This window comes from Orbicella franksi, chromosome 2, assembly GCF_964199315.1.
Source record: "Orbicella franksi chromosome 2, jaOrbFran1.1, whole genome shotgun sequence".
In the NCBI taxonomy this organism is placed as follows: domain Eukaryota; kingdom Metazoa; phylum Cnidaria; class Anthozoa; order Scleractinia; family Merulinidae; genus Orbicella; species Orbicella franksi.
In genome coordinates this window covers 26,693,101-26,719,047 of record NC_138146.1, presented here as the reverse complement: position 1 = coordinate 26,719,047, position 25,947 = coordinate 26,693,101, and the positions used below count along the sequence as shown (strand labels likewise).

At 38.3% G+C, this 25,947-nt stretch overlaps 2 protein-coding genes and 1 non-coding gene across 3 annotated transcripts; 1 reads left to right on the top strand and 2 right to left on the bottom strand.

Moving 5' to 3' along the window:
- Positions 1–6: 6 nt before the first annotated feature.
- On the bottom strand, positions 7–20,125 carry LOC145478982 (uncharacterized). Its single transcript, XM_081457204.1, has 14 exons — positions 19,463–20,125; positions 16,341–17,129; positions 15,427–15,518; positions 14,986–15,053; positions 14,412–14,585; positions 11,987–12,201; positions 10,861–10,994; positions 10,458–10,580; positions 9,615–9,699; positions 6,374–6,514; positions 5,797–5,926; positions 4,228–5,162; positions 2,898–3,133; positions 7–2,240 (listed from the first exon to the last, which is right to left on the bottom strand). Exons 1-14 carry the CDS (start codon positions 19,734–19,736, stop codon positions 2,019–2,021), a joined length of 3,618 nt encoding a protein of 1,205 aa, XP_081313330.1. The 5' UTR covers positions 19,737–20,125; the 3' UTR covers positions 7–2,018.
- Trnai-gau (transfer RNA isoleucine (anticodon GAU)) lies at positions 11,417–11,489 on the bottom strand. Its single transcript has one exon. It is a non-coding gene; the product is annotated as a tRNA-Ile (tRNA).
- A 19-nt stretch (positions 20,126–20,144) lies between the features above and the next one.
- Positions 20,145–25,570, top strand: LOC145478981 (ADP-ribose glycohydrolase OARD1-like). Its single transcript, XM_081457203.1, has 5 exons — positions 20,145–20,214; positions 20,997–21,075; positions 21,887–22,067; positions 23,231–23,289; positions 24,375–25,570. The coding sequence occupies exons 1-5, from the start codon at positions 20,195–20,197 to the stop codon at positions 24,588–24,590; spliced, it is 555 nt and encodes a 184-aa protein (XP_081313329.1). The 5' UTR covers positions 20,145–20,194; the 3' UTR covers positions 24,591–25,570.
- Positions 25,571–25,947: the final 377 nt, after the last annotated feature.

Here is a 25,947-nt window from a genome sequence, read left to right as displayed (position 1 = left end):
ATTTAGTTTTATTTAAACTAAAAGTAAAAGTTACATCTAAAAGGCAAGCTTCAAACAGATTTTCCCACTATGATAAAAAACCATTGCATTGTAATCAAGACTAAGCAATGAGTTACATGCCTCTCTTTATCAGTTATTTTCACGAAGTCCACAAGGACTGGAATACACTGTGGCAAACAAAATGCCAGTAGATACAATTACAGTAGTCTATATGTTTCTAGGTTTCTTTTTGTCAGTAACTAAATGAGACAATAAAATGTCATCTTTTCAAAGAATAATGCTTCTGGGGTAACAAGAGTTATGGCTTATGAAAAAAATACACACTCAGATAAAAACCTTAGATACCTTCAGACGAAACTAATCAATGACATCAATAACATCAAGGAGTAATGGATGGACAATCAGGTGATTAGTCATTGATTATTGCCTATATCAACGAGTGATCAATGAATAATCAATAGGGCACAAAGTTCTCAGTCACTCTTTGATGGTGTCCATTAGCTATTGAGTGCATTGATTAGTCACTGATGACATTCATTTGTCATTGACATAGTTTTGTGGCTACACAAGCCATACTAAGCCAAAAATAACGAAATAAGAACATCAGTGACACAATCAGCCATAGGCTCATAGGTCATGCACTGTTTTGTTCTTACCACATTTTGACATCATCTGTGATCAATTACTGAACAAAGTGAAACCCATGGCAACATAGAATCTATTTGTTAAACAGCAGAAAAATTGAAGCAATTATAATTAACCAGCAACTTTTTACATGTTAGACAGTGTACAAGTCAAAATTTGCCTCAGAATATAACTTTGTGCACATATTCTGTAGGTAGCTAGCTATGACATGCTAAAAGTAATCCAGGTATATCACATGACACTGGTCTGATCACAAAGGTTGGATTCCTGAGGTGGTTTGTTAATGGTACTAACCCAAAAACATGTGACATGACTATTCAGCAGGATTATAATTCCAGCAGTCAGTATTCCTGTTTTCAAGTGTCATTTAAGAAACAACATCTGTTGAATAATGCTAATATTGGTTGGTTATCATACTCGTACAACCAGTCGAACTATGGCCTGCATAACATGAAGCTGCATAATTAATACATTTCTTCTACTTCTGGTTAACAATGACACATTGAAATGCTTGATCAAAACTGAGCAAGCAGTCTGAACAAAGCACTTCATTTATTACTCAAATATAACTAAATGATTTCTAATAATAACTTATTTTTATAATCATATTTATCACAATTCTTTATTGTAGTGATACTTTTTATGAAATCAACATTTTTACCATTTTTCACCAGAAGCTCACATGTATCATATATCTTACAAATCGATTCTAGTTTGTAGTACTTATTGCTGTATGTTACAAGTCTTAAAGTATTTTTGCGAGCCAGTGGGCTGAGTCAAAATACAAAGGACTTGTAAAAATGTACAGTGATACTACACATTAAAAATGTCTAAAAAGAGATTTATTATTCAACGTTTTTCTTTTCCCATAAACAAAACTTACATTACATTCTTATACAACAGTATTTTCCACAGCGCACACTCTCAAGGGAACTAAGAGGACTATTTAGCTTATCTGTTAAACTGGTTTCCTGGAGTACAAGTATCATGGGATATTTGTACTCATTTTGTTCATCATTTGAACCCAGCTAGGTGCAGATGGACAATAATTAAAATAATAATAAAATTATTATTTGTACCTATTTCCTCTGAGGAACTTGTAACCTCAGAAAGCAATTAGGTTTCCAGTTTAACCACACTTGAAAACACACAAGTGCAGAAGTTATGAAATGTTTCCTTTTACATGACAAATTTTTTGCAGCAACAGTCTAGTTAAACCCATTTACTCTTACTAGGTAAAGCCCTAAATGATTTGATGAATATTTCAACTTCTGAGTCTTCTGTCATGGTGTTCAGTTTCAAGTTTTGAAGAAAAGTTCGATGTACAAAGTTAGTACAAAGTTTTGCATCTAGTAGGGTCTCGTCCTTAACCATTAATTTAAGGTCGTAGTGAAAGTGCAATCCAAGCTGTCATCCAAGACACAAATTGCTAAATGACCCTGGTACATTGATGCTTCTGTCAGGATTACAATAATTGAACTAGCAACAGAAGTGCCCCTCAGGTCACTAAGGGTTGCTTCTTCTTCGAAACATTCTCTGACATCTTCAGCATTGTATGTTCTTTTGCTGGTGTCTATCTCAAAGGTATCTGGGTCCTGTGAATAGAAGCCATGAAAAGTCAGCAGGTAATGTTATCTGTAGGAACATCTATTCTAGCCCAAGTACGTAGCCACTTATCTTTTTTTCATGTGGCTAAATATGATTTAGGCAAAGTTAGACTCAAACCAATGCAGTCAGCGGTTTCTCCCTTCACAGTATGTGACCTGCGGGGTGGCCCTCTGGAGACTTGCAGGGCTATTGTGTCTCATTGCATTACACGTGCAGTGCTGCTAGCTGATTGTTGCGGATCATTTGCTCTGTGTTTTAGCGAATCTTTGCGGATTCTCACCCCTTCCCCTCCCTCCCTCTTGGTTGCCGGCCTCTTGGTAAGTATGTGTCAGGTAAGTTGTTTCCACTGATTCATTCAGTGTGACCGTGCCAGTTAGTGGCTGCTTCTGGGGGTGTTTCCTGCTTCCAGGGTTGCCATGGATACCTCCCCTTCGGCTTATGGCTTCTGCTCCCCGCTAGCCTTTTAGGCACCAGTTCCCAAGCTCATCTATTTGTGATGAGTTTAACTGAATTTTAACCACATGCTCAGTAACAATATATTATTGTTATGAATTATTATTGTTTGGATACTGTCATTGTCTCCACTTAATCAGATCCCTCAAAAGAATTTTGACACTTATCTATATTACCAAAGGGTAACAAACCTGCTGGTTTCTTGTCAACTGAAGTGATGTCAAAAGAGTCATGACATCATTCTTGTAATTCTGGATCTCAATAACGACAGGACCATTGGCAATACCAGAACTAGGCCTCAACTGACATCTGACATCATATCCTTGTCTGACAAATTCCTGGAGGTCAACATATGATGTTGCGTCGATTTCTTGGTCATCGCAAAGGATCTGAATGTGCTTTGGCTGAGCACAGCTGGGAAGGTGTCCTATAAATTAAAATAGAGATGAAACTGTGACTACCAAGATTCATGATAATACTGTCTTGTAGATCGACCTGGGCTTGCATGTGTGCTTACATAATTATACATGCTGTTAATGATTTTATGCTTTGCACTTTTGCTTGAAATAAAACCAACTCTGATTTTACTTACATGTAATTTTGGGTGGGAAAAAAATTAACTTTAAAAGCTGCCAACTCTTCAAAACAGTTACGTTGTTCTACCTCCATAAGGTCTTTCGCTTTGAATCCTCCACCAGTGTGGAGGCATGGAGGACTCATACTGTAGTTAGTGCACTCAATTCCAGACCGAGTGGTCTGGGTTTGAGCCCCGGCCAGGGATACCGCATTGTGTTCTTAGTTATGCAGTACATGTAGCAGCTCTGTCAATCTCTTTAAAATAAGCCTTTAGTTTCCTCCACAAATCACAGCCTTTAGTTTAGTCCTATAATCACCATGGGAGGCGCAGTGGCCTCATGGTTTGTGCACTCGTCTCCGGATAAAGCAGTCTGGGTTCGAACCCTAGCCAGGGACACTATGTTGTGCTCTTGGGCAAGACACTTTACTCTGACAGTGACTTTCTCCATCCAGGTATACAAATGGGTACCGGCAAATTTAATGCTGGGGGTAACCCTGCGATGGACTAGCATCCCATCCAGGGGGAAGAAGAAATATTCCTAGTCGCTTCATCCTACAGAAACTGGGATAAGCTCTGGCTTGATGGACCACAACTCCACCAGTGGAAATTCCAGTTATGTATCATTCTTATGAAACCCCACTCCCCCTTTGCATTCTAAGTGACCTTCCAGAGGGTTCCATTGGTATGGGTATTTTGTTACGTTAGCCCTCGGGGAACTACTTTTGACAGTTTATGTTAATCATTTCAAATTTGATAATGGTGTCATGGTGACTTCCAAAACATCCTTCCATTTTATCATTTTTATTTTCACATGCTTATGTGTGGCTAAACTACGGGTGACAAAAAAGCATCAGATACCAAAGGGATGGGTGCTGAAAAACAGAGTGATATGCCTAGGTGTGAGGCAGCCTTTTCATCCTTCAATATGCAGTAATTATGATTACCTTGAACATTGGAAAAGACCAGCATCTGAAATTCCAAAAGTGGGAGTGGAAAGTGATCAATATTGATTCTTTCACTGATCCCAGAGGTTGATCTGAACACTATTTCATCATGCAAGCTTTCTTCATTGTAGAAAGCCAGAATAGTCTCCTTGGAATGGACAGTTCGCATGCGTGGAGTTTGATGACGCCCACCAGCTCTTAAAGCAGCATTCTCCACATGATTGGAGACAAAATCTTCTAAATTGGCAGCAGATATGTAACCCAAAGACTTGGCCTTAGCTTTGAATCTATCACAAGAGGAGCAGTTTGAGAGCTGACAATCGTGTGCACCACGTAACCCGCAAATGATGAATTGTGTTAAAAAACTGCCTTTGGCCTTTGCATAGGACTCTTCATGACTTAAGGAAGAAGACCACTGGCGAATTGTGAACCTTCCTAGTGGAGCCTTGGTGAACACATTTCCATCCAATGTATCAAAGCCAGTCTGGGGTAATTCTTCTGACACATCTGAAACTGGCTCCACAGAATCTTCATGACTTACAGCCTCCTGAAGATTGTTGCACAGAGATTCTAGGGGGTGCTGCGTGGATTCCAGTGGTGCAGGGGACTTGTGGACAAGAAAATTATCATCCTTAATAAGCTCAGAGGCAATCTTACCATCTGCATAGCAGCAATCCAGAATAATCAAAAATTCATCGACATTAAGATGTTTGAGGTCCTCTTTCAGCTCGGCCTCTGTAAGAACATCATCCTCTGATGAACACCAACATAACAAGTTGCCATTCTGATCACTGTGGCCAGAAAAATAAAAGTACAAAAACACATCTTTTTTTCCTTGCAGCCTTTGTGTTAACTCCTGGAGTGCTTGTCTGACCTGTTGTGCTTGTGACATGCCGCATGATGATGATGGCGTAATACTGAACACATGATCATTCCTACGATAAAAACAAGTGATTAAGGCCTCTAGCATAGAGATGTCCATGTCATTAGGAATATCCAAAATTAAATCTTTGGAAGACTTCAAAAACAATGCAAACGACACATCTGGCTATATAGTACAGACTAATAGTCACTTAAGTCACTAAATAAAATTAAGTTGATAATTAATTGACCAATCAATCAACCATTTAAAAGGTATCTAATAAACTGTTGTAAATAGCAATATTTAAAAAAGGAGGGCACATTCAGCTGTATTCCTCCAGTGGCTACCATTCTAATTATGCACCGTCCAATAAAATTTGAGTAAGGAGGGACGTAAACTGAAGCAACCACAGAAACCCTCAAGGCAGGTTGGGAACCAACAGACTTGAATTGGCAAAGATGTCAGCTGGCTGCCACCAAATAAAATCACCAGCCTTAGGTTGTTACATGTAGACTGGGACATAGACATCAGCATTACCCTTGATGAACAGTGACTGCATTGTAACCCTCATGACTTTGTACATCCACCATGCCAACAATGACAACAGTCTCTCACAGCCACCACATTTTTACCAATTAAAATGATCCAATCTAAACATATATGTACTAATGTACAGTATGATATCAAAGGTCTCTGATAAGGTCTACCTTACTCCAACAATGCGATTGTCTGTCAGAACACTTTTAAAGCCAAGTAAATCTTTGTTAAAGATTGCAGCAGACTTTGGTGAGGAAGGGTCATTCCCACATACCAAAACAGCATACACATCAGATCCTCCTACAATTGACAAAGACAAATCCTGTTTCAAATACATGTACATGCCAACGAACAATAGATAAGTAGATATAAGTTCTTTGTATCATTGTTTCTTTGATTCACACTCAAACAAATCACCTCAAAACTTGAACAACAGGACTCGAAACTCGATACTCACAGTTTTCAAGTGACTGTCAACTTACACTGGACAGGTACTGTACACTGCACAAAATAAGCTACAAGTACAATCAATAGCTGCTGAATAATAGCCCTTAAATAAGCTCCTAGCTAGAACCACTGCATTATATGGTAAAGAATCCAAATTCCACTGACTGTGAGACTCTGGTTGTGAGACTCTCAACCATTTGCAATTCCAGGCCAAGACTTCATGTTATCACTGAACATGCTCTGGTCACCAATGATTTGGAATTGGCGTTTATACTGCATTGATGTTCACCAAATATTTACCTATAGGAGGCTCTGCTGGCCCATGAGATGGACATTCCAGAGGGTTACGTCGTACTTGCGATAAACATGTCACGCAAAAATAATTGCATTTCTGAGTAACGTCACTGTTACAGCCATGGGACTTCACTCCCAAGTACTTTGCTAAAATATACCATGTAAAAGAACACCAATTAGACCTAAGTTTGAATTGTCCTCAACATGTGGCATGTATTAAATAAATGTACACTTAGTTATGCAATGCTTTCGAATGGTATATCATGGAATATCCCATGAGTCACTTGTATCTTCTACACACAAGGCTCATGTGTATACCTAGAAAAAAAGTTTTTGTGTCCTTTGTTCTTGTTGTCTTTTTTCTTGTGTAGTTTTCTTCTTTGTCACTTGTAGTATAACGTAAGCTACTGATGTAAACTTAATAGCCATTTATTAATTCTTACCCTTTTTTTACACATTGATGTGAGCCATTGTATGGAAATTAAGAGCAGCTTGCTATAACGGTCACCCATACCTATGCAGGAGAGAAAAATTCGACTTTCTGAAACTTTGTCAGGAAGAAGGCTTTCACTAACTTATTTCAAACTGTACCTTTGAGGTTGTTTGGATTTTTATTTTCTTGTGGAGACGGCCTTACATATTTTGCGCCAAAACAGTGAAAACTCAACCTCAAAATTACACTTTTTACGAGCACTAGCAAGCCAAAATAATAAGCGTGGCTGGAAAAGCTAACCCATAGTACTAAAATATCATCTTTTAGCAGTTATTTAGCGTTGTCAGATCCACATGAACTTTAAACCTGAATTGTTAGCAAATTTTTAAAATTATACGCTTTGATGATGTTACATCACATCAAAATTTAGGTCAATTTCAACGGCCAGAAAGTCAATCTGGTACATGAATTTGCCTGCCCAAACTATTTTTCTGGTTAAAAGTATCCCTTGAACTAAGGTTTTATCACAAGTCTAGCTTGGGTAAATAAAACCAAAAAAATTGAGAGCATCTCAAAGACTAGGCACTTGAACTAATCACCTGACATTTTGACCTTTCACACCACGATCACTACCTCCAACATTGACCCAGAAATGTTTGCTTGTGGGTCTAACCTCCAGTAAAATAGTCTCTAGGTCTCTAAGATCAGTTACTGTAATTGAAAATATGTTTCAGGCTAGAAACGAGCATTTTAAGCAGATGTTTATTTTCAATAGGAGATCATGCATTTGGCGGTTGGCGACCGACCAACAATGCACCTAAAGACTATTTTACTGGAGACTAGACCCACAGGCAAACATTTCTGTCAAAATGTCAGGCGATTAGCTCAAGTGCCTAGTCTTCGAGACGCTCTCAATTTTGTTGGTTTTTATTTACCCAAGCTAGACTTGTGATAAAACCTTAGCTTAAGGGATACTTTTAACCAGAAAAATAGTTTGGGCAGGTAACTTCATGAACCAGATTAACTTTCAAGTCCACGAAATTGACCTAAATTTTGACGTGATGCAACATCATTGAAGCGTATAATTTTAAAAATTTGCTAACAATTCAGGTTTAAATTTCATGTGGATCTGACCACACTAACTAACTGCTAAAAGATGATATTTTAGTACTATGGGTTAGCTTTTCCAGCCATGCTTATTATTTTGGCTTTCTAGCACTCAAGTGTAATTTTGAGGTTGAGTTTTCACCATTTCAGGGGCAAAATATGTAAGGCCGTCTCCACAAGAAAATAAAAATCCAAACAATCTCAAAGGTAAAGTTTTGAAATAAGTTAGTTGAAACCTTCTTCCTGACAAAGTTTCAGAAAATCAAATTTTTCCATCCTGCATAGGTATAGGTGACCGTTAGAGAAATCCGCTCTTAAAATGTGAAAAAAAAAAAAGAAAAAAAAAATACAGGTGACAAGTGGGATATGCCATGGTATACTGTGTGGGGCAAGATGGGAAGGTTGGATGTAATACCGTCAAAAGATACAATGGCTTTCCTGTCTTTAGATTGGCTGTATTTTTTATGGCTTGGTGACCAACTGAAACTTGGATCAAGAGGTCCAGATTCAAGCCCTGGCTAGGGTCAAACACTTTGACTAACAGAGCCTCTTACCACCCCAGAAAAAAAAAAAATGGCTGCTTGCAAGCAACCTGTTGGTAACCAGCTGCTGCCATCCTATTTAAGGGAACAGGGGTGTCAAAATACTTGCACTGGTTGAGGCCAGAGCCTGTAAACAGGCTCCAGGTAAGGGCAGAAAAAAATTTGGCGAGCCAAGCAAGTAGGGCAGGGGAGCCCATAGACATTGTTGTTGATGTGCCAATCTGCCCTTGGTGATTAGCCTGTTACAAATCAGTCAAGAAGATAATTAGACCTGTCAAAATTGATGTTTTCATAAGCCTCAGTAGATGCAGTAGCAACTGGAAAATTAAACTCTTCTCGAAACCAGTCAGTAGAATGCCAAAAACATTGCTTCAATTCTGAGCCACAGATTCCAGCCATAGTTTTGGTCAAGTTTCAAACCAGAGATATGGATAAAATGTTGTAATGAATTTCTCAAAGCTGCCTTGAAACTGTGCATTGCACAAAGAGGCCATCATTCTCACTCTTGACAAACATTATGCAAATTTACAAGCTGTTTTCAAGATCTGTCAAAGCTGTCAACAATCAGCAAATTAACCAATCAGCTCATAATACCAGATTCTGGTATCATGGGATTTCCACCAACATCAATAGAATGTCTTACAGGTTCCCCCGCCCTGACCCACTTGCTTCACTTGCTGAATTCTTTTTTTCTTGCTCGTCAGCTCACTGCACTCGTTGAATTTTTTCCACCCTTGCCAAGAGCCTGTTCGCAGGCTATTGGGGCCACAGAAAACAGAGTCAAGCATCAACCTGTAATGAACCACTATTTTCTACAACATTTTGATTAACTTCACTTGATGCACTACATTGTATTTACCACTACCAGAATGTAAAGACAACTTAAAATAATTTATAGGTTTCCAGGAAAGATCCTTATATCTACCTTGGGAAATTTTGAATGGGAAATTGGAGGTTACTTTCAAGTTTTTAAAGGAAAATATGAAGCCATGCAGGACTTTCTTAAAAGGGGTCAGAGTTAAACAACTCCAGATCCAGTGTTTGAAACAAAAAAGCTTTCCTTGGGAGGGGAAATAAATAATCTCTGTTTTAACACAGTGGAAATAGCCTAACAGTGTTTTTAAACTACTTATTATTAATATAATAACTAATCAACAAGAGTTACCTGGAAAGTTGAGTAGACAAGACACACAACGATCTCCTTCTTTCGGCTTTGAAGCTTTACTGATTCCTTTACTCTCCAATATTTTCTAAGCAAAGTAACATGGTAATTATTGATTTCACTAACTTAACAGCTACAATTTTTACTGTACCCGAATGCCAATAAGCCCTTAATTGTACCATTCTGATTTCCTGCAATATCAAGCTAGTCACTAATCTGATATTGCCACATTCTTGGCCACAGTGCTGCAGTAACTACCTTACAATCATACTTTTTTGGTACACTAGGATCATAGCTAGTGACAGATGAGCTGAGGCACTTTGTTGTTGTTTTTCTTTGTTTGTTTGTTGTTGTTGTTTTTTGTTGTTGTTATTGTCCCATTCCTCTGTGATAAAAGATCAGAAAAATTGTACCAAAATAACTAGACTACATGCAGTATAAGTAAAAAGTGGATGTAAATTCTGCTTCTTCAAGCTACAATCATTGACAAAAGCAGTTGAGACACTTCCTGAAAAAGACCTGTTTCATTGAACAGGTGTGTTTTTCAATCTCCAATTTCACATTTCGACCCCCTCTCTCCTTTTCAATGTTGTAACCACATGGTAGTGTCCACAGAGCGTATCTCAACATTGAAAAGGGGGAGAGGGGGATTTGGCTATCGACAAAAAAGATGTCTTTTGAAATTATGGAAGGATGCCGATAGAAAGCATTTGTTTTGCTCAAATGTGTCAACACTTTTGTCCATGATTGTAGACTCAAGCAGACATTAGGAATCAGATTTGCCTCCTGCAAGAAAACAGTTACATCACCAATAGTATGCAGTATAACCTACCAAGTTTTCATTACCTCTAACCTCTGACAAACATCTGACAGTTTAGCTCTCTCATCAGGTCGTTTAAGACACTCTATCGCAATGGCAGCAAATTCCTTGGTGTACCTCTTGTCATCTCCACTGACAGGCCACGCATCCTATGTCAGTACAACGATTAAAACAAACAATCCCAAAACTAAAATTAACATCCTGGGGCCAACAGTTTAAAAAGCACTGTGATCATGGGCAGAGATGGACTCTGAGGTTTCGTTTACAGTCTATACTTACATGAATGCTCCCCTAGTATTGAAGGGTTCAAAAGAAGACCACTGAAAAGCTGTTTAACTTTTTACCCTAAAACAACGACATTTCTATCCTATTCCAAACATTCAAAGTTGTGTTTAATAACACCTTTAAGTCTCTTAAGACACTCCTCACCTGCTGTGCCTTTTCCATTAACCTTTCTGGGTCTGACAACACTCCTTCTTTCTTCAAAATACGACATAAAGGCACATTCTTGTTTGATGGCCTTTTTTCAATAGCTCTTCTCTGAGTAAGAAGTTGTAACAACACTGAAAATAGAAAGGTTTACTGGGGTATTAATATCTAATTCTAACTATATAATAAATTGATCAATTAACAGTTAATTATATAATAATTATGTAATACATGTACATGTAGCATCTCTGTGGATCTCTATAAAGTGAACCTTACGTTTCCTCCACTAAAAACAAATCACAGCCTTTTAAGTTTAGTCCTACAACCACCATCATAAGTTAGCTGTTACAATGGAACACTGACTGTAGGTAAAAACATCTATTAGCTTATTATGAATCATAGCTGTTTATAAAAATATGGCAGCTTCAGTCCAAAACTATATTTGGGTACAGAAAATTAATGTTGGATTCACAAACCAAAACCTATCTAGCCAGATTTTCATTTTAAGCTAGGTTTTGAAGACATGACTGATCATCACAGTTCCAGAAGAAAATTCAGGCTTGAACAGGATTCAAACCCATGACCTCTGCAATATCAGTGCAGTGCTCTGCCAACTGAGCTATCAAGCCAACTTGGAGCTGGTCACCAAGTGAATCGTAATATTCCTGTAGATGGTGACGATAAAAGTAAATATATATCTTAAGTTATTAGATGTTTTGGTGTATAGTATCGCTGTATATTTTTACGAGTCAAAATACAAACAACGAGTAAATCTACAAAGCAATATGACATACCAAAACATTTAATAAGAGATTTATTATCCAACTGCTGTAGTCAATAAATTTATCAATGAAAGAGGGAGAGTGTGACAGTTTTGCATGCATGCACCAACCGGTATGGCAAACAGGTTTTCTACTGTACAAATAACTGTACAATATCGCTGCATATTTGTACTGTTATTTGGACGGTATTTGCTGCAGTTGGAAAATAAATGAAAGATATACATGTATAGCTCAGTTGATAGAGCACTGCTATAGAGGTATTGAACAACCACCAGGAAATGTACTACTTGTAAGAGCTGACTGCAGAAACACTTTTTCTTACAATATAACTGTGTGGTGCCTACCTACTCCAAAGGAGAAAACATCATTTATAGGCTTTAGGTGTCTGTCTTGAAGGTATTCATCCATGTACCCATCTGTTCCACGAGGCTGCGAAATAGAGGCATAAGAGTATTCCATGGGTAACTCTTGCGCCATTCCAGGGTCTCCCAGACGTGCATTGAAGTCTTCATCCAGAAATATATTTCCTGGCTTTACATCCATATGTACAATTTCCTGTCTACAAAATATTTAAATTGAGAGAGTCAATGTCAGTGTAAATTTTAAAATATGCCACATGGGCAACAACTTAAATTACATACTACATGTTAATTTTCAAATAAAGCTTACTTAGAACAGATTTCAACATATATAGCAGCACTTGAATAAGTGGCCATCTAGAAAATCAAATATCACGAGGTGTGCATAACAAAACCCTACGTTCTGAAATCAGTACATTTTTTCCATGCAAAAGGCTGCAATAAGAGTTTGACAGCTCTCATACCGTAAATTGCTGCTTATACATATGTAATACGCATATAGAATCCCTGGGCTTATACAACTTCGTAAGGGCTCTTAGATGGGCTTATAAACAGAAGGACATATAACTGAGGGGTCTTATAACCGGAATAATATAAAACCACTTTGAAACGAGTGATAGCTGTGCTGATGGAAATAGATTTTCATTTAGTGGTTTTGAATTAAGCTTTATATAAAACATCGTAATAGAATTAATTCAAAACAAGAAAAGCTAGAGGGGGGGTTATAGCCGGAGGTATGAGCTTATAAGCAGGGAGTGGGGGGGGGGGGTACATTCACACAACAAATATATTTACTGGAAAGAAGTAGATTTAGACACATAATACTTTGGGAAATTTTTTTTTAATTATATTTACTTTCCTTTTAATTAAAGTACTTTCAGCATAGCTAAATAATGAATAAAAAGTTCACACATGCACTTTGCATGTTTGGTCTTCTTTGGTTGCATTCGAAACTAAGTTTGATCGAGTGACAGAAGATAACGATCCGCATGTGACGTTGAAGCCTGCAGTAAAAATGTTTTAAATTAATTAAGTATTAACTTGCACTGGACAACATATTTTCCAGGAAAGGCATTTGAACTTTTGGCGACACTTAAAATTCAATTTTGGATTGCTAACACTCGTAACAAATATTTCTTAACGTGGTACTATGACGAAAATCGCATCTTTCCTTTCGCATCCATTTTAAAACATAAACAAGTAGCCTGTGTGAGAAGAAAAATGCTGTTTACTATAATCAAATATCTCTTTTCGTTCCAGAGATATTCAAGTTTTTAAAATATGCAAATTAGCGAAGTGATGATGTCATACACTCAACCATATTTTGATCAAATATGATGAAAAAGATATCTCAGCCAATTTGTGTCAGAAATGTTTGATTCTTTGCAGTAAGATTCTACTAAATGTGCTCCACAATATGAGCTTAACAGTTTGGTTACCATGGCAACATACTGGGTTCCAGACCACCCCAATATTAAAGGCATTTCTGGCCACCTTTGGCATTCCATTTTGATATTTGCAAATTGTGCCTCATACGCTTGATCCAGCAAGCATATAAATATGTTAGCTCAAGTTTGTGGCCTCGTTTAATGTTTTGCGAGCTGAAAATCACTAACATATTGAAATCAAGTGGGTGTGGACTGGAAAAGAGTGAGTTGCCATGGGAACAGAATTTTTAATAGCCGTAGGTCTGTTTCCTGTAAAATTATTAGCCTACCAATTTTCAATGGTCTGCGCTGCAAATTGACCAAGATAGCTCTATTTATATAATTGATATAAAATTAGGTTGAGTGTATGATGTCATCAGTCATCTCCTTTGCATATTTTACACATTTTTCAAACTTAAATATCTCCGGAACAGTAAGCAGCGTTTTTATTCTTTCACTGAATTCTATGTGATACACCTAAAAAATTAAGGGGGAAAAATTTGATCATAGTACCACTATTTGACCAGCGACCCTAAAAGATAGGAAGCGCGTTGCCAAATGTTTTGTATTTGTTACATTGCTCAAATTTACATCTTGTTTTCACAACTGAAAAAGGTGAATTAACCATTCTGACCACAAAACATGGCCTTTTGACCATTACACAACACAAAACGTTTGTTTTCTGACAACCAATTATGGCCACAATGAATCTGCTGAGCTACAAAGCAGAAAATTTATTTTCTGACCTCAGATCTGAGGGTCATCATGGCCACTTGCCATTAAGTTACATTTGATCTGCATTCTGGACAAATCGGAGAAACTTGACTACATGTGCTTTAATTTTGTATGCTTTCTGATCAAGGTTATTGATGCCTCCATAAACATTAATTACACTACATCCTGACCACTAATATATGCTGACAAAGTACAAGGAAAGAGATCAATAATAAATAATTGTGATCAAAATCCATCGTCAGACACACCTGACATTTCTCTCATTTGTGACTTCTGTATGTAAATACTGCAGTGCCCTTGCAGTGTGAAGCGCAATCCTTACTCTGTTCTCCCAAGGTAGCTTTTGCTGTCCCTTCAAATCACTGCGCAACGCCTTGTGTAAATCACTGTGCATTTTTGGATACATCAGACAACGAGGTTTTCTGAAAGGAGACATCAAATTTTCTAACTAAGGTTATTTTATCACTTGAACTTAAGTTTTAATTGCACATACATGTATGCATCCTAACACAAATCTGACCAAATCTGACGCCATGCCACACCACTCCACTCCACTCCACTCCACTGCACTCTACAGTTCATATGTGATTTATTCACCTCAGGCTGTGTCCTAGGTGAGTAAATCACGTATCCCCTCATTGCCCAAAAATAAGCCACAAATTTTACCGGCCTGACATCAGATATGAACTAAGCTTACCAGTAATATTTACCCGTCATCTTCACCGCCAACCATGAAGCCATTATTCCAAACACGTACATGAACCTGTTACATACTTTTAAAAACATTATACAAATGAACTGATTTAGGGAGACTTTAGTTACCCTTTCTCCTCACAAAATGCATAAAGTGGCATCAGATGAGGATGTTTGATGTAACCAACACGTTTCTCCTGCAAACAAACCAGCTTTGATTAAATTTGAGGAATTGAAGAATAAATTTAGAAATATCATTAATAAAAGAATACAATCAAAAGTACATTTTGAGCAAACAAAAACTCAGTGAGAACTTAATCATACATAGACAAGCTTTGAACGAATTGAAGATTTGAAGAATTGAAGAATTCTCTAGTACCAATTTGTCCAGATCTTACAATGAAGACCATGTGTAATTTAAAACCTATAAATCACAATAACTTATCATCTCAGTCTGCAGCCTACAGGCTTGATTGTCAAATGTATATAATATCCTGTATCCAAGGTAAAGAAGAAGTGAGCTACATGTTTCAATTAATTTTGATCACTTAAGAACTACATGTAGATTACCCTCTGCAATTGTGCTGCACTGAAAGCTTGTCCAAGATGAGAAGTGTACTCTTCTTTGACAACAACACTCTGACCATGAAATGTGTGGTTTCCTGTGCATCGAGGTTATTAAACAGCCATTACTACTCTTCCCAGTGGACCACAACACCCACAATTTTTTTCCCACTTTCAGGGTAACCTTTTTGATGCCAGTTTGTTTCAAACCAATCAGTTTGTTTCAAATGTACCAGGTAATTGGTTTGAAACAAACTTATGGGATCAAAACCATTTAACTCTGAAGACAGCAAAAAAAATTGTGAATGTTGCAGTCTACTGGGAAGAGTTAACTAAGTATATTGCGTTACGCATTATATGAAAATTTATGAGAAAAAATGCAGCAAGGTTCATGTAAGTTTAAAACTATTATGGCAATAGGACTGAGTGGAGTCCAATTCAGTCAGTAATCATACCAGTCATTAACAAAATCAGATGACAAGTAGCACATAGCTGCCTTAATCATACTTGTTCAATCATGATCAGTATGATTTATGCAGAATTGGATGACATATAGTCATGTTACCAGTTAATGAAAACTGTAACAAAATTTGATAACCATAACCATCAGTTAAGTATTGATAAAAATTCAAACTTGCAGTAACAATAGAGTTTGTATTGACCAACATGTACTGGAAAAGGAATCTATTCAAGTACGTACATCTATGAGGTGTACACTGTCCTATTTGGGCTAAAATCGGGCCTGTTAATAGCCAATCAGATTCCTGAATTTGGTGATAGTTTTGATTGAACATTAAATACTTTTGATACTAATTTGCTAAATCTCCAGGGGAACCTCACAGCTTTTCAGGCTACTTTTCTCACAGCTTTTGTAGCGTTATTTGCAGATACATGCGCATGTATGTATTTCACAATTTTACCTTCATACACAATTCCAAAGCCTCCTTGTCCCAGGTTTTTTCCACCACTGTTGAAGTATTTTGAAACAGAGTCATAGTTCATCTCTACGGGACATTTATTTATTAAGTGTTGGGCAGCTACATCATGATAATCATTTGACAAGACTCTTTCTACTGGAACTTTTTCTGCAGACGGCTGAGAAATTCTTTGATGTCGATCAGACCTTGTGTCTGCAATTGTCCCATCTGTCCATGACCTGCCTCTACGAGTTGGACCTGTATTATCCAGTGCACCATTTTGGACGTTGTCCTGGCCTGAGTCTCTAGAGGTTCCTTGACTGGTTGTCGTTGGTATGCTCATACCATTTGATGAAGACTGTGGTAGATCTGTGGTAGTGCTGAAGCTATTTGGTAAAGATTGATTTGATGAAGACTGATCTTTTGGAGAAGACTGTTCTTGTTCACCAAATGGGACACTGTATTGAGACTGGTACCTTGAAGCAGAATCCTGCTCAGTTGTACAAGGCTTATACAGTTCCTCTGAATTAGGGGTGGAACCTGCATATGTATATGATGAGCTCACTCCAGAACTTGCCTGCCTATATGGTTTGTCTTGCGGCGAGAATGGCAAGCGTGATCCCAAACTGCTTTCTCCATATTTTGCAGTACTTGGTAAACTATCTGTAGTCTGCTGAAAACCAGCAATATTCCGCAAAGTAGGCTGGCCTGTTTGATATACATGTCCTTGAGGTGGTAAATTATCCTCAGCATGTTGAGATGCTACTAATGGTGCATGCTGGTTGACCTCACCTGTTGGTAAGATTTAGAGGAAAGAATATATCTCTGAGTTATTCAAGATATTACTACCAACATTGTAAGGAGTACTCCATCCCCGGCCAAGTCTCAGGGCTATCAACCCAGCTCTTGCCAAAGAAATTCTTTGAGGAGCTCTTTGGGATCCTAACTTTCAAAGTTACAAGCCCAGGCCATTTTTTCAGGTGCTCAGGTTAAAAGTTGCTGTGGTTAATCCTGCGGGTCGGGGGTTCACACCCCCACCCCCCCCCCCCCACCCCCGCCCAGCTGGAGTTTCCAGTTTAGTTTCAATAAAAACGTAAGAGGCATTTGGGAGGTTTGAATTTAGCCTCAATGAAATGTCCTTTCCTTGGGGTAAAAACTGAATGATTATATATTTCCTTATTTTCTGTTTTAGGCCTTTCCATAATGAGAAGTTGTAAATATAATGTCAACAGCATCATTACTCCATTTCAAAAAATATTTATTAGTAGACTATAGTAGAGTAGAGTAGTGTAGAGTAGCGTAGAGTAGCATAGAGTAGAGTAGAGTAGAGTAGAGTAGAGTAGAGTAGAGTAGAGTAGAGTAGAGTAGAGTAGAGTAGAGTAGAGTAGAGTAGAGTAGAGTAGAGTAGAGTAGAGTAGAGTAGAGTAGAGTAGAGTAGAGTAGAGTAGAGTACAGTAGAGTAGAGTAGAGTAGAGTAGAGAAGATTAGACTGTACTGTAGCATAACATAGTAAGCCATAGAACAGTAGAGCCATAGAGCTGAAGAGTAGAGTAGAGAAGATTAGATTAGACTGTACTGTAGCTTAAAGTAGAGTAGAGTAGAGTAGAGTAGAGTAGAGAAGATTAGACTGTACTGTAGCGTAACATAAGCCGTAGAACAGTAGAACCATAGAGTCATAGACCCATAGAACAGTAGACCCATAGAGCTGAAGAGTAGAGTAGAGAAGAGTAGATTAGACTGTACTGTAGCTTAGAGTAGAGTAGAGTAGAGTAGAGTAGAGTAGAGTAGAGTAGAGTAGAGTAGAGTAGACTCGAGTCGAGCCCAGTCCAGTCCAGTCCAGTCCAGTCCAGTTGAGTAGAGTAGAGTATAAGCTTCTCAAATTAGCCACTCAGCAGATATAGTGTTTCAAAGTTGTACATAAGTTAACTCACGCTAAAGCAAGACAAAAATTCTTAGCGACGCAATATCAGACTGTTAGACTGTACTATAACGCCATGTAGGGTAGTAATAAAGCAGAGTAGAGAAGATTAGGATAAGATGGAGGCAGTAGAGGCCATAGAGGCTCAGAAACTCTACACTAATTTTCGAAAATATTTTGGGACACATAGTTCGAGAAGCATTATAGGGTGATTTTCAAACATGGCTGTTTTCCAACCTCCATGTGTGACTCAGGCATTAATGTCTGTTTAACAAGCCAAGAGAGACTTTGTTGCCCTGTATTGCCCCATTTTTCTCATGATAAAAGCAAAAAAGACCATGGCAACTGTTGTTGTCAGTTTAATTTAGTGTGTGACTGAGTTTATGACCAATTTCATAAGAAATGTCCCTGCTGGTCAATGAGCGTTAGCCAGTGAAAACCTCAAATTTACCAAACAAATGTACAAAGACCTATGATGGTTGGCAGACTTGCCTATGTTAATGGAATTTTATGCCAGTGGAATGAAGTTACAATCCAGAATTGCTTGCAATTCCTTGTTACGAGGGATTGCAGTCGTGGGACAAATTAGATGGAAATAAAAACTCCATGTTTAAGCACCCACTCAGGCTCCTTGAACAAAGTGGTCTGGGTTTGAGCCCGGGCTGGGGACATTGTGTTGTGTTCTTGGGTAAGACACTTAACTCTCGCAGTGCCTCTCTCCACCCTGGTCAGTTGAAAAATGGGTACCAGCAAACTTAATGCTGCGAGTAACTCTGCGATGGACTTGCATCCCATCCTGGGAGGAGTAGAAATGCAGAAATGCTACAGAAACTAGCAGAAGTACTGGTCTGATGGGCCACTTGGCTACTATGCAGAATTAAGCTACACGAGCCTCCAATTTGCAAGCTAGTTCCACTCCAATAGTGAGAATATAAAAATGGCCTATTTATTAGGCAATGCTGATGTCCTTATTGAAGGGAATGGAAAGAGTGTATAACAATGAACTAACTACTGTTAGTAGCTACTCCACTAAATATCTCAAGGACTTCAGATTACATCCATGTGCTATAAACTCATTATGAGTTACGTTTGTAAGAGTTGCATTACAATCACATATGTACACATGCAGTGATCATGGCAATGGACCATGGGCATATAAGCTCAAATTCATGGCAGGCCCAATCAAGCTTCCAAAACTGTAACATACCTTTCCTCGTCTGCTGAAATTTTTCAACTTTGGACTGTAAATCGAATCTGCGGATGTTTTCAAATAGTTGTTTTAACAAGTCGAGCTGCTTCTCTTCGTCTTCCTTTACTTCCCCAATTGCCACAAATAGTTCCTTAGTATTCGTGATTTTTTCCAGCCTTGCTTTCGTCAAAATGTCAGCGCAAAGAAAGTTTATAGCTTTCAGTTCCCCAGAATCTAACTCATCGGAAAGTTTGTGGAGAAAAAGACGAAAATTAGAAATTCGGCCAGTCATGGCTACTGCACCCGCAACGGCCTTGTACCAAGTACAGACCCTACTTCAGGAAGTAACTTGTTCACGTGACGTCTAGGAACTCTCATGGAGCCCTGACAAGGGTCTTCAAGGGGTCCTTCAAGGGACGTTTTAGGTTCGATTACCAGCCGCTGTACACGAGAGAGCGGCGGAAATCGAGCCCTGGGAGGTTTCAGGAATTGTAGAATGAAGAAAAGTCAGCTTTCATACTTTCTTGTGGTCTATAACATGGTCTATTTGCGTGATAAACTGAAGACTTCAATTTCAATACTGGATGATTTTGAATGTCCACTAAACAGAATCGAAAGTGTTCCACATCAGCTTTTTAGCTGCCTTTAAATAAAAAAATTAATGTGTCCCCACCCCTCTCCCGCCCAAACCCCTGCCCTACCGTACCATTCTGATCTTTCAAATGACCTTCCCGCTTCCTTCAAAAGTTCATGGACAGACACGTAGTTAGGTAAGCAAGTTAATTTATGTACGAGGATGAGTCAAAAGTAGAAGCGGGATGTAAGGTTGTGTAGCTTCCGCTAATTGCAGTTGGCTTAAAGCTTAATCTTATATCATTTGTTCACGGTTTTTTACACGCTAAAACCCGTCATAATCAAAAAGGTCCCAATGACGGGCATCCACCCAGATGAAATGCCACAAAGTTATTTAAAGGTTAAACTAACAGCTAGTTCTTTAAAACACACTGTGCCACAACTTTTAGTTTCTGTTTAATTTACAAAATTTGTTTGCTTATTTCAGTGTCCACAATTAGTACAGCCGTGCTTAACACTTCGACACTTAAATAAAGTGATTTATTTATTTAGTTATTTATTTTATTTATTTTACTAATTATCGTCCATTCATTCATTTATTGGTCCATTCATTCATAAAGTTCATCAATTCGTTTAGTCATTCAGTGGTGAGTCACAGACATGCCAACCAAAACGCAATGAAATCAGAGAGATCGCAAGTTTTATCTCTGTACTTCTTTTTGAGCTGTGGGTGGTTGGCAGGCTTTTTGAGTCCAAAAAATGGTGGACTGAACAAAAAAATGCCTGGAAAAATAGGCCAAAATTTATGGGAAACCAGGTACTTTAGGAAATTTTCTTTTCATTCATCTCATCTTCCTTCTTCATTCATTCAGTTTTTATAATATTCCATTTGTCCATCTTTCTAGCTTTCCACCCTCTATTCCCTCCTGCATTCCTTAGTTTTAGTCCCACTCAGTTGTATTTTTAATTGTTTTGACAGAAAGCACAAACTGGCATCCAGTGATGACAGTAGTCTCACTGAAGGAGCATCGAAGGGGAAGAAAAGTCACAAACATGAGGTACAATTATCTACTACTGTGGCCCCAAATTTATGGGGTCTTTTAAATTTTATTTTTGGTGTGTAAACTACAGTGTTCATGGTATTTTTTACCTGATCTATACACATTTACAATACTGATCAAACTATTGTAAATATATTTATAAACTATACATATGAAATAAATACTGGCACATGTAGCTGCTGTTTTCTGCTTTTGAGAAAGTATCAGCAATCTCATAACGGGATATTGAGAATCCAACAGGTTATTTTCTTTCTCTGGGCTGTAGCATCCAAAGTGCCAATAGGATAGTCATTTCAATTAAGGAAATTAAATCATGTGTACTAAAGGCATTCACAGTTGAGTGCCAACTGATACCCTCTATTGATACCCTTGATCAACCCTCGATACTCTATCAACACTCCATCAACACCTCAGTTGACACTCCAGCAACACTCCATCAACTTCTCAGTTGACAGTTGGTCGAGAGTCAACTAATTTTAATATCGACACTCCATCAACACCTCAGTTGACACTCCATCAACATCTCAGTCGACAGTTGGTCAAGAGTTGACAGTTGGTTGAGAGTCTACTAATTTTTGATTGACGCATGAGTCAGTCGACATCCAACTGACTCAACCAACTGTTGAACAAGTAGCGATTCAGTGTCAACCGAGTATTGATCTAGATGTCAATCAAGTATCAATCAAGATGTCAATCAAGGGTATTGATCCAGGGTATTGATTGACACTCGACTGCAGATGCGCTTTAGCTTTAGTACACATGATCCAGGAAATTTATTGATTTTAAGGTTGCATTCTTCTCCTTGTAGCGTGCTCAGTCAGATGATTCCAGGCCATCACACAAGCTGTGTGAAGTGCAAGGTGACTTGTTTTCATGTCATGACAGTGAATCTCTTGCTCACTGCATAAGTGCTGATGCCAGAATGGGTAAGGGGATAGCTGTACTCTTTAAGAAAAAATTTGGAGGAGTGGATGAGATCTTAACTCAAGGTAACAACAATTATAAAGTTAATAATTTATATAATTTTTATGATTACTGTATCAGTCCTATGGAAACATGTTTTATTAATCCACTAGTGACAGTTAGAGCACAGTCATGTTCCAAAATGAAATACCAAAGGAGAAACCTTTGTTAATTTGACTGGGTTACTATCTGGACGTGATCCATTCAACTTATATGCTGCTTCTTCCTTGTACAATATGGTAGAATTGTACACTTAGGGGCAGTGGCCTTAATGTGTTGGACTCTGGATTCTGTTTTGACTGGAGTCAGTGTGTTATGCTCTAAGTAAGGCAAGACACTAAGCTGTTACCTCTCCACTAAGGCAGTTCAGACTAAAATCCCATTTGAATTCAGTCACTTCATCTTAGTATACTAGTAACTGGAGCAAAGCACAAGCACTTTTAAACTACATGGCAACTCCACTCTCCAGAAATGAGGCGGATGTTTTTCTTAGTATATTTTTATCCCCTAATTGTCCTTTGTAGTTAGCACTTTGATCTTTTCTGTCTTGGGAGATGTCACTGGCTCGATTACCAGCTGCTGTTTTGGGAAAGGAGCCTGTGCTCCTCCCTTGAATGAGGAATGTAGACCAGACTTATAAGAGTGGCAGAAATTGAGCTACTGTGGCCTAAGGACATATTTGAATTAAAAAATAGCCCTGAATTTAGCCTAGAATTGTTTTTATTAGGCATCTCTAACTGACATTTCAGACAACCCTGATGTCTGTCATGTTCACTTCAGACATCATTATTCAGATCATAAGTACTAAAGGCATCTGTGGTCCAGTGTCGATTGATACCCTTGATCGTTATCCTCAATCAAAATAGCGACCGATACTCGATCAACACTTGATCAACAGTCGGTCAATAGTCAGCTGAGTGTCGACTAACTCAGATGCATCAATCAAAAATTAGTCGACTGTTGACCAACTGTCCACCTAGATGTCGTTCAAGTGTCAATCGAGAGTCAACCGATGTGTTGATGGAGTGTCAATCAAGTATCGATCGAGTGTCGATCGCGGGTATCGATTGAGAGTATCAATCAACACTCAACCATGGATGTGTGTAGTACACATTATCCCATTATTCAGGATATCAAAACAGACCTTTTTTATGAAATTAAATCAATTTTACTCAATTTTATCATTCAGCACAAAAACAAGGAGGTGTGGCAGTTCTGGAAAGAGGGAAAAGATATGTTTACTACTTGGTAAGCTGAGTTAAAATTAATGTAGTTATATACCTCGTACTAACCGAGTTCAAGATCCGTATTGTAAGTTACAGACTGAGTTTTTTCCCCTTCAATTTATGGCCCAAGCGCAAAGTGCGCAGGTCATAAACCGAAGGGGAAAGACAAGGATCCGTAACTCACAGTACAGACTGAGAAGACGAGGTTAGTAAGATATTTATCATATCTCTACCGTGTGCCTGATGGGTTCAGAAACGATTTCTATTCACGTGAACTGGGAAAGGCTTCAAATTCCTGATGCACCTCGAAAGCAAAACAAGTCAGTTTGAAATTGTTTTTAAGTCATTAGCATGCTTTATTACACAATTTAGAGTATAGGAAAGTTTTAAACTTTCACTTGCTATAAAAGTTAAGAGCACTTGGCGATAAATACAAAACAGTTTGGCAACAAAACCAACTTTATATTTTAGCTGGCCGTACAGGAGAGTACAGCTAGCTAAATTGACCTGTCACAACCTATCTACCAACCCTCCATTTCCAGCAAAGGGCTAACACTTGGAATGGCAGAACCTCTAATCACTGTTTCGAATCAGCTTTTCTTGTGGTGGTGACCTGTGCATTTGCGTATTAATTTTTCAATACTTTTGAACATTTCATCACTTCCCTCTGTGCATGAAACTCCAGTTCACCCAATCTTGTTTTTCTCCTCAAGTAGAGTCTGCATATGAGCCAAGTGGCTCATCAGGCCAGAGCTTATCCTGGTTTCAGTAGCATGAAGTGACTAGTATTCCTACTCCCCCATGGATGGGATGCTAGTACCTGTTAATTCACTGGTACCCATTTATACATCCGGGTGGAGAGAGGCACTGTGAGAGTAAAGTGTCTTGCCCAAGAACACAACACAATGTCCCTGGCCAAAGCTTGAACCCAGACTGCTTGCTCTGGAGTCGACGGCACTAACCCTGAGCCCACTGTGCCTCCCACAAAATTTTCCTCCTCAAGTGGCCCCTTAGAAATGGCAATCATTTACCCCTCTCTTGCCATTTCCTCCCTATTAGGCTCAGCTCATGGAGTGACATTTCTTTCTCTTCATCATTAATTTTAAGGTCACCAAGGAAAAATACTTTCATAAACCAACATACAACAGTTTACAGTCATCCCTGACAGCAATGAGAGATCACTGTGTTAGTCATGGTGTAACAAGTATATCAATGCCAAGGATCGGTTGTGGCTTAGATGGCCTGCAATGGCCAAAAGTCAGAAATACCATAATTCAAGTGTTTCAAGATACAGACATAAAATTGACTGTATACACATTGTAGCAGATAGAGAAGACAGTATCATAATAATTATTATGCAAGTTCATTTAGAGAGTGAGATTGAACAGATGTGTATATAAGTATTGCTGTTTGTTTTGGAATACATTGTACATCTTGGAGAAAAACTGTTTATATTCATGTAGTACAGTACAAACATCAAACATCTGTAATATTACTTTTAATGCAATGAAATAGTTCAGACAGCTGCCTGAGTATCCTTGTATTCCCTTGTCTAATTGATATATAAATTAATGTTAATCTCAACAAAACTTTGTTTTGTTGGTAATTCAAAATGGCAATTTTTTTCTTCTGCCTCAGTTTTCCTTTGAAGTATTGTCAGTGCTCTTTAACATTTGGCATTTAGAAATGATTGCTAATGACCTCCATCTTTTTGAAATGGCTCCTTGTTGGTGATCTTTTCAAAATATCTAACACACAACCCCATCTGTTTTATCAGAGTAAACCCTAGGGGTGGGGTAAAAAACTACAGTTCTCTTTTGAAAAACAGGCTGGTGTGTTGCTGCTTCTGCAACAGGAACCTTATACCAAGCATGATGGCAACAGGAACGACAATGTTGCCAAAGAAAAGGCTTAATGCCTGGGGGCACTCACATTTAAAAAGGACGGGAGTTCTCATCGGACCTTTTAGGGGTTAGAGCGGTTTTGATGCCTCTTAGTGTGTTCAGCCTCCAAAGCTCCACAGCAGGACCTTCTGCAGTACCTTTTAAGGGTATTGAGCCGAAATAAAATGTGACAGGAGATAATGTGTTGCTTTAGATTTGGTACCTCTTAAGGGGTGAGAAAAAATTTCAAGCTACACCCACAAAACAGGACTGTGGTACCTCTTGGATGTTCTTTTCAAAATTTCCGACGAGCACTCCTGTCCTTCTCATATGGGAGCTCTCCCGGGGCTTAATGAGCAGAATACTGGATCTACATGTGCGTATATGCACCTTTGTACGTTTTGTAGCCATCCTTTGCAAATCCACAACATCAAATAACCAATTTTTGGGAGAACATGAAGCACAATAGCTAGAATTTTTAGTATTCCTATTTGAAAGAGAATGGGGCATGTTTTTACCAACTGGCACACTGAATTCAATAGATCATAGTGGATGTCTGTGAGATACTGAAGTAAAAATCAATACCAGTACTTTTTCCAAAAGGCATCATCCTCTTTGTCACCATCATATAATATACATTTACATAATTTATGCATAAGGTCCCTAATGTCTGCTGATGTCAGGTTCAATAAGGACTAGATCAAACACAGTTGTTGGTTGATTAAGATTTATCACAAATCTGCATTTATTTTAATATTATTCTCCCAAAGCAATAACAGCTGCAACATAATACATGT

What these genes read in the sequence shown, in the direction of transcription:
- LOC145478982 (XM_081457204.1), bottom strand. Translation starts at nt 19,736, where the DNA reads ATGACTGGCCGAATTTCTAATTTTCGTCTTTTTCTCCACAAACTTTCC. An exon ending in GCCAGCAGAGCCTCCTATAG is followed by an intron (nt 5,927 to 6,373) that starts GTAAATATTTGG and finishes TGTCAATTGTAG; the next exon opens with GAGGATCTGATGTGTATGCT. An exon ending in AATCGCATTGTTGGAGTAAG is followed by an intron (nt 5,163 to 5,796) that starts GTAGACCTTATC and finishes TTTTTATCGTAG; the next exon opens with GAATGATCATGTGTTCAGTA.
- LOC145478981 (XM_081457203.1), top strand. Translation starts at nt 20,195, where the DNA reads ATGGACAGACACGTAGTTAG. An exon ending in AGAAAAGTCACAAACATGAG is followed by an intron (nt 21,076 to 21,886) that starts GTACAATTATCT and finishes TTCTCCTTGTAG; the next exon opens with CGTGCTCAGTCAGATGATTC. An exon ending in AAAGATATGTTTACTACTTG is followed by an intron (nt 23,290 to 24,374) that starts GTAAGCTGAGTT and finishes ATTAATTTTAAG; the next exon opens with GTCACCAAGGAAAAATACTT.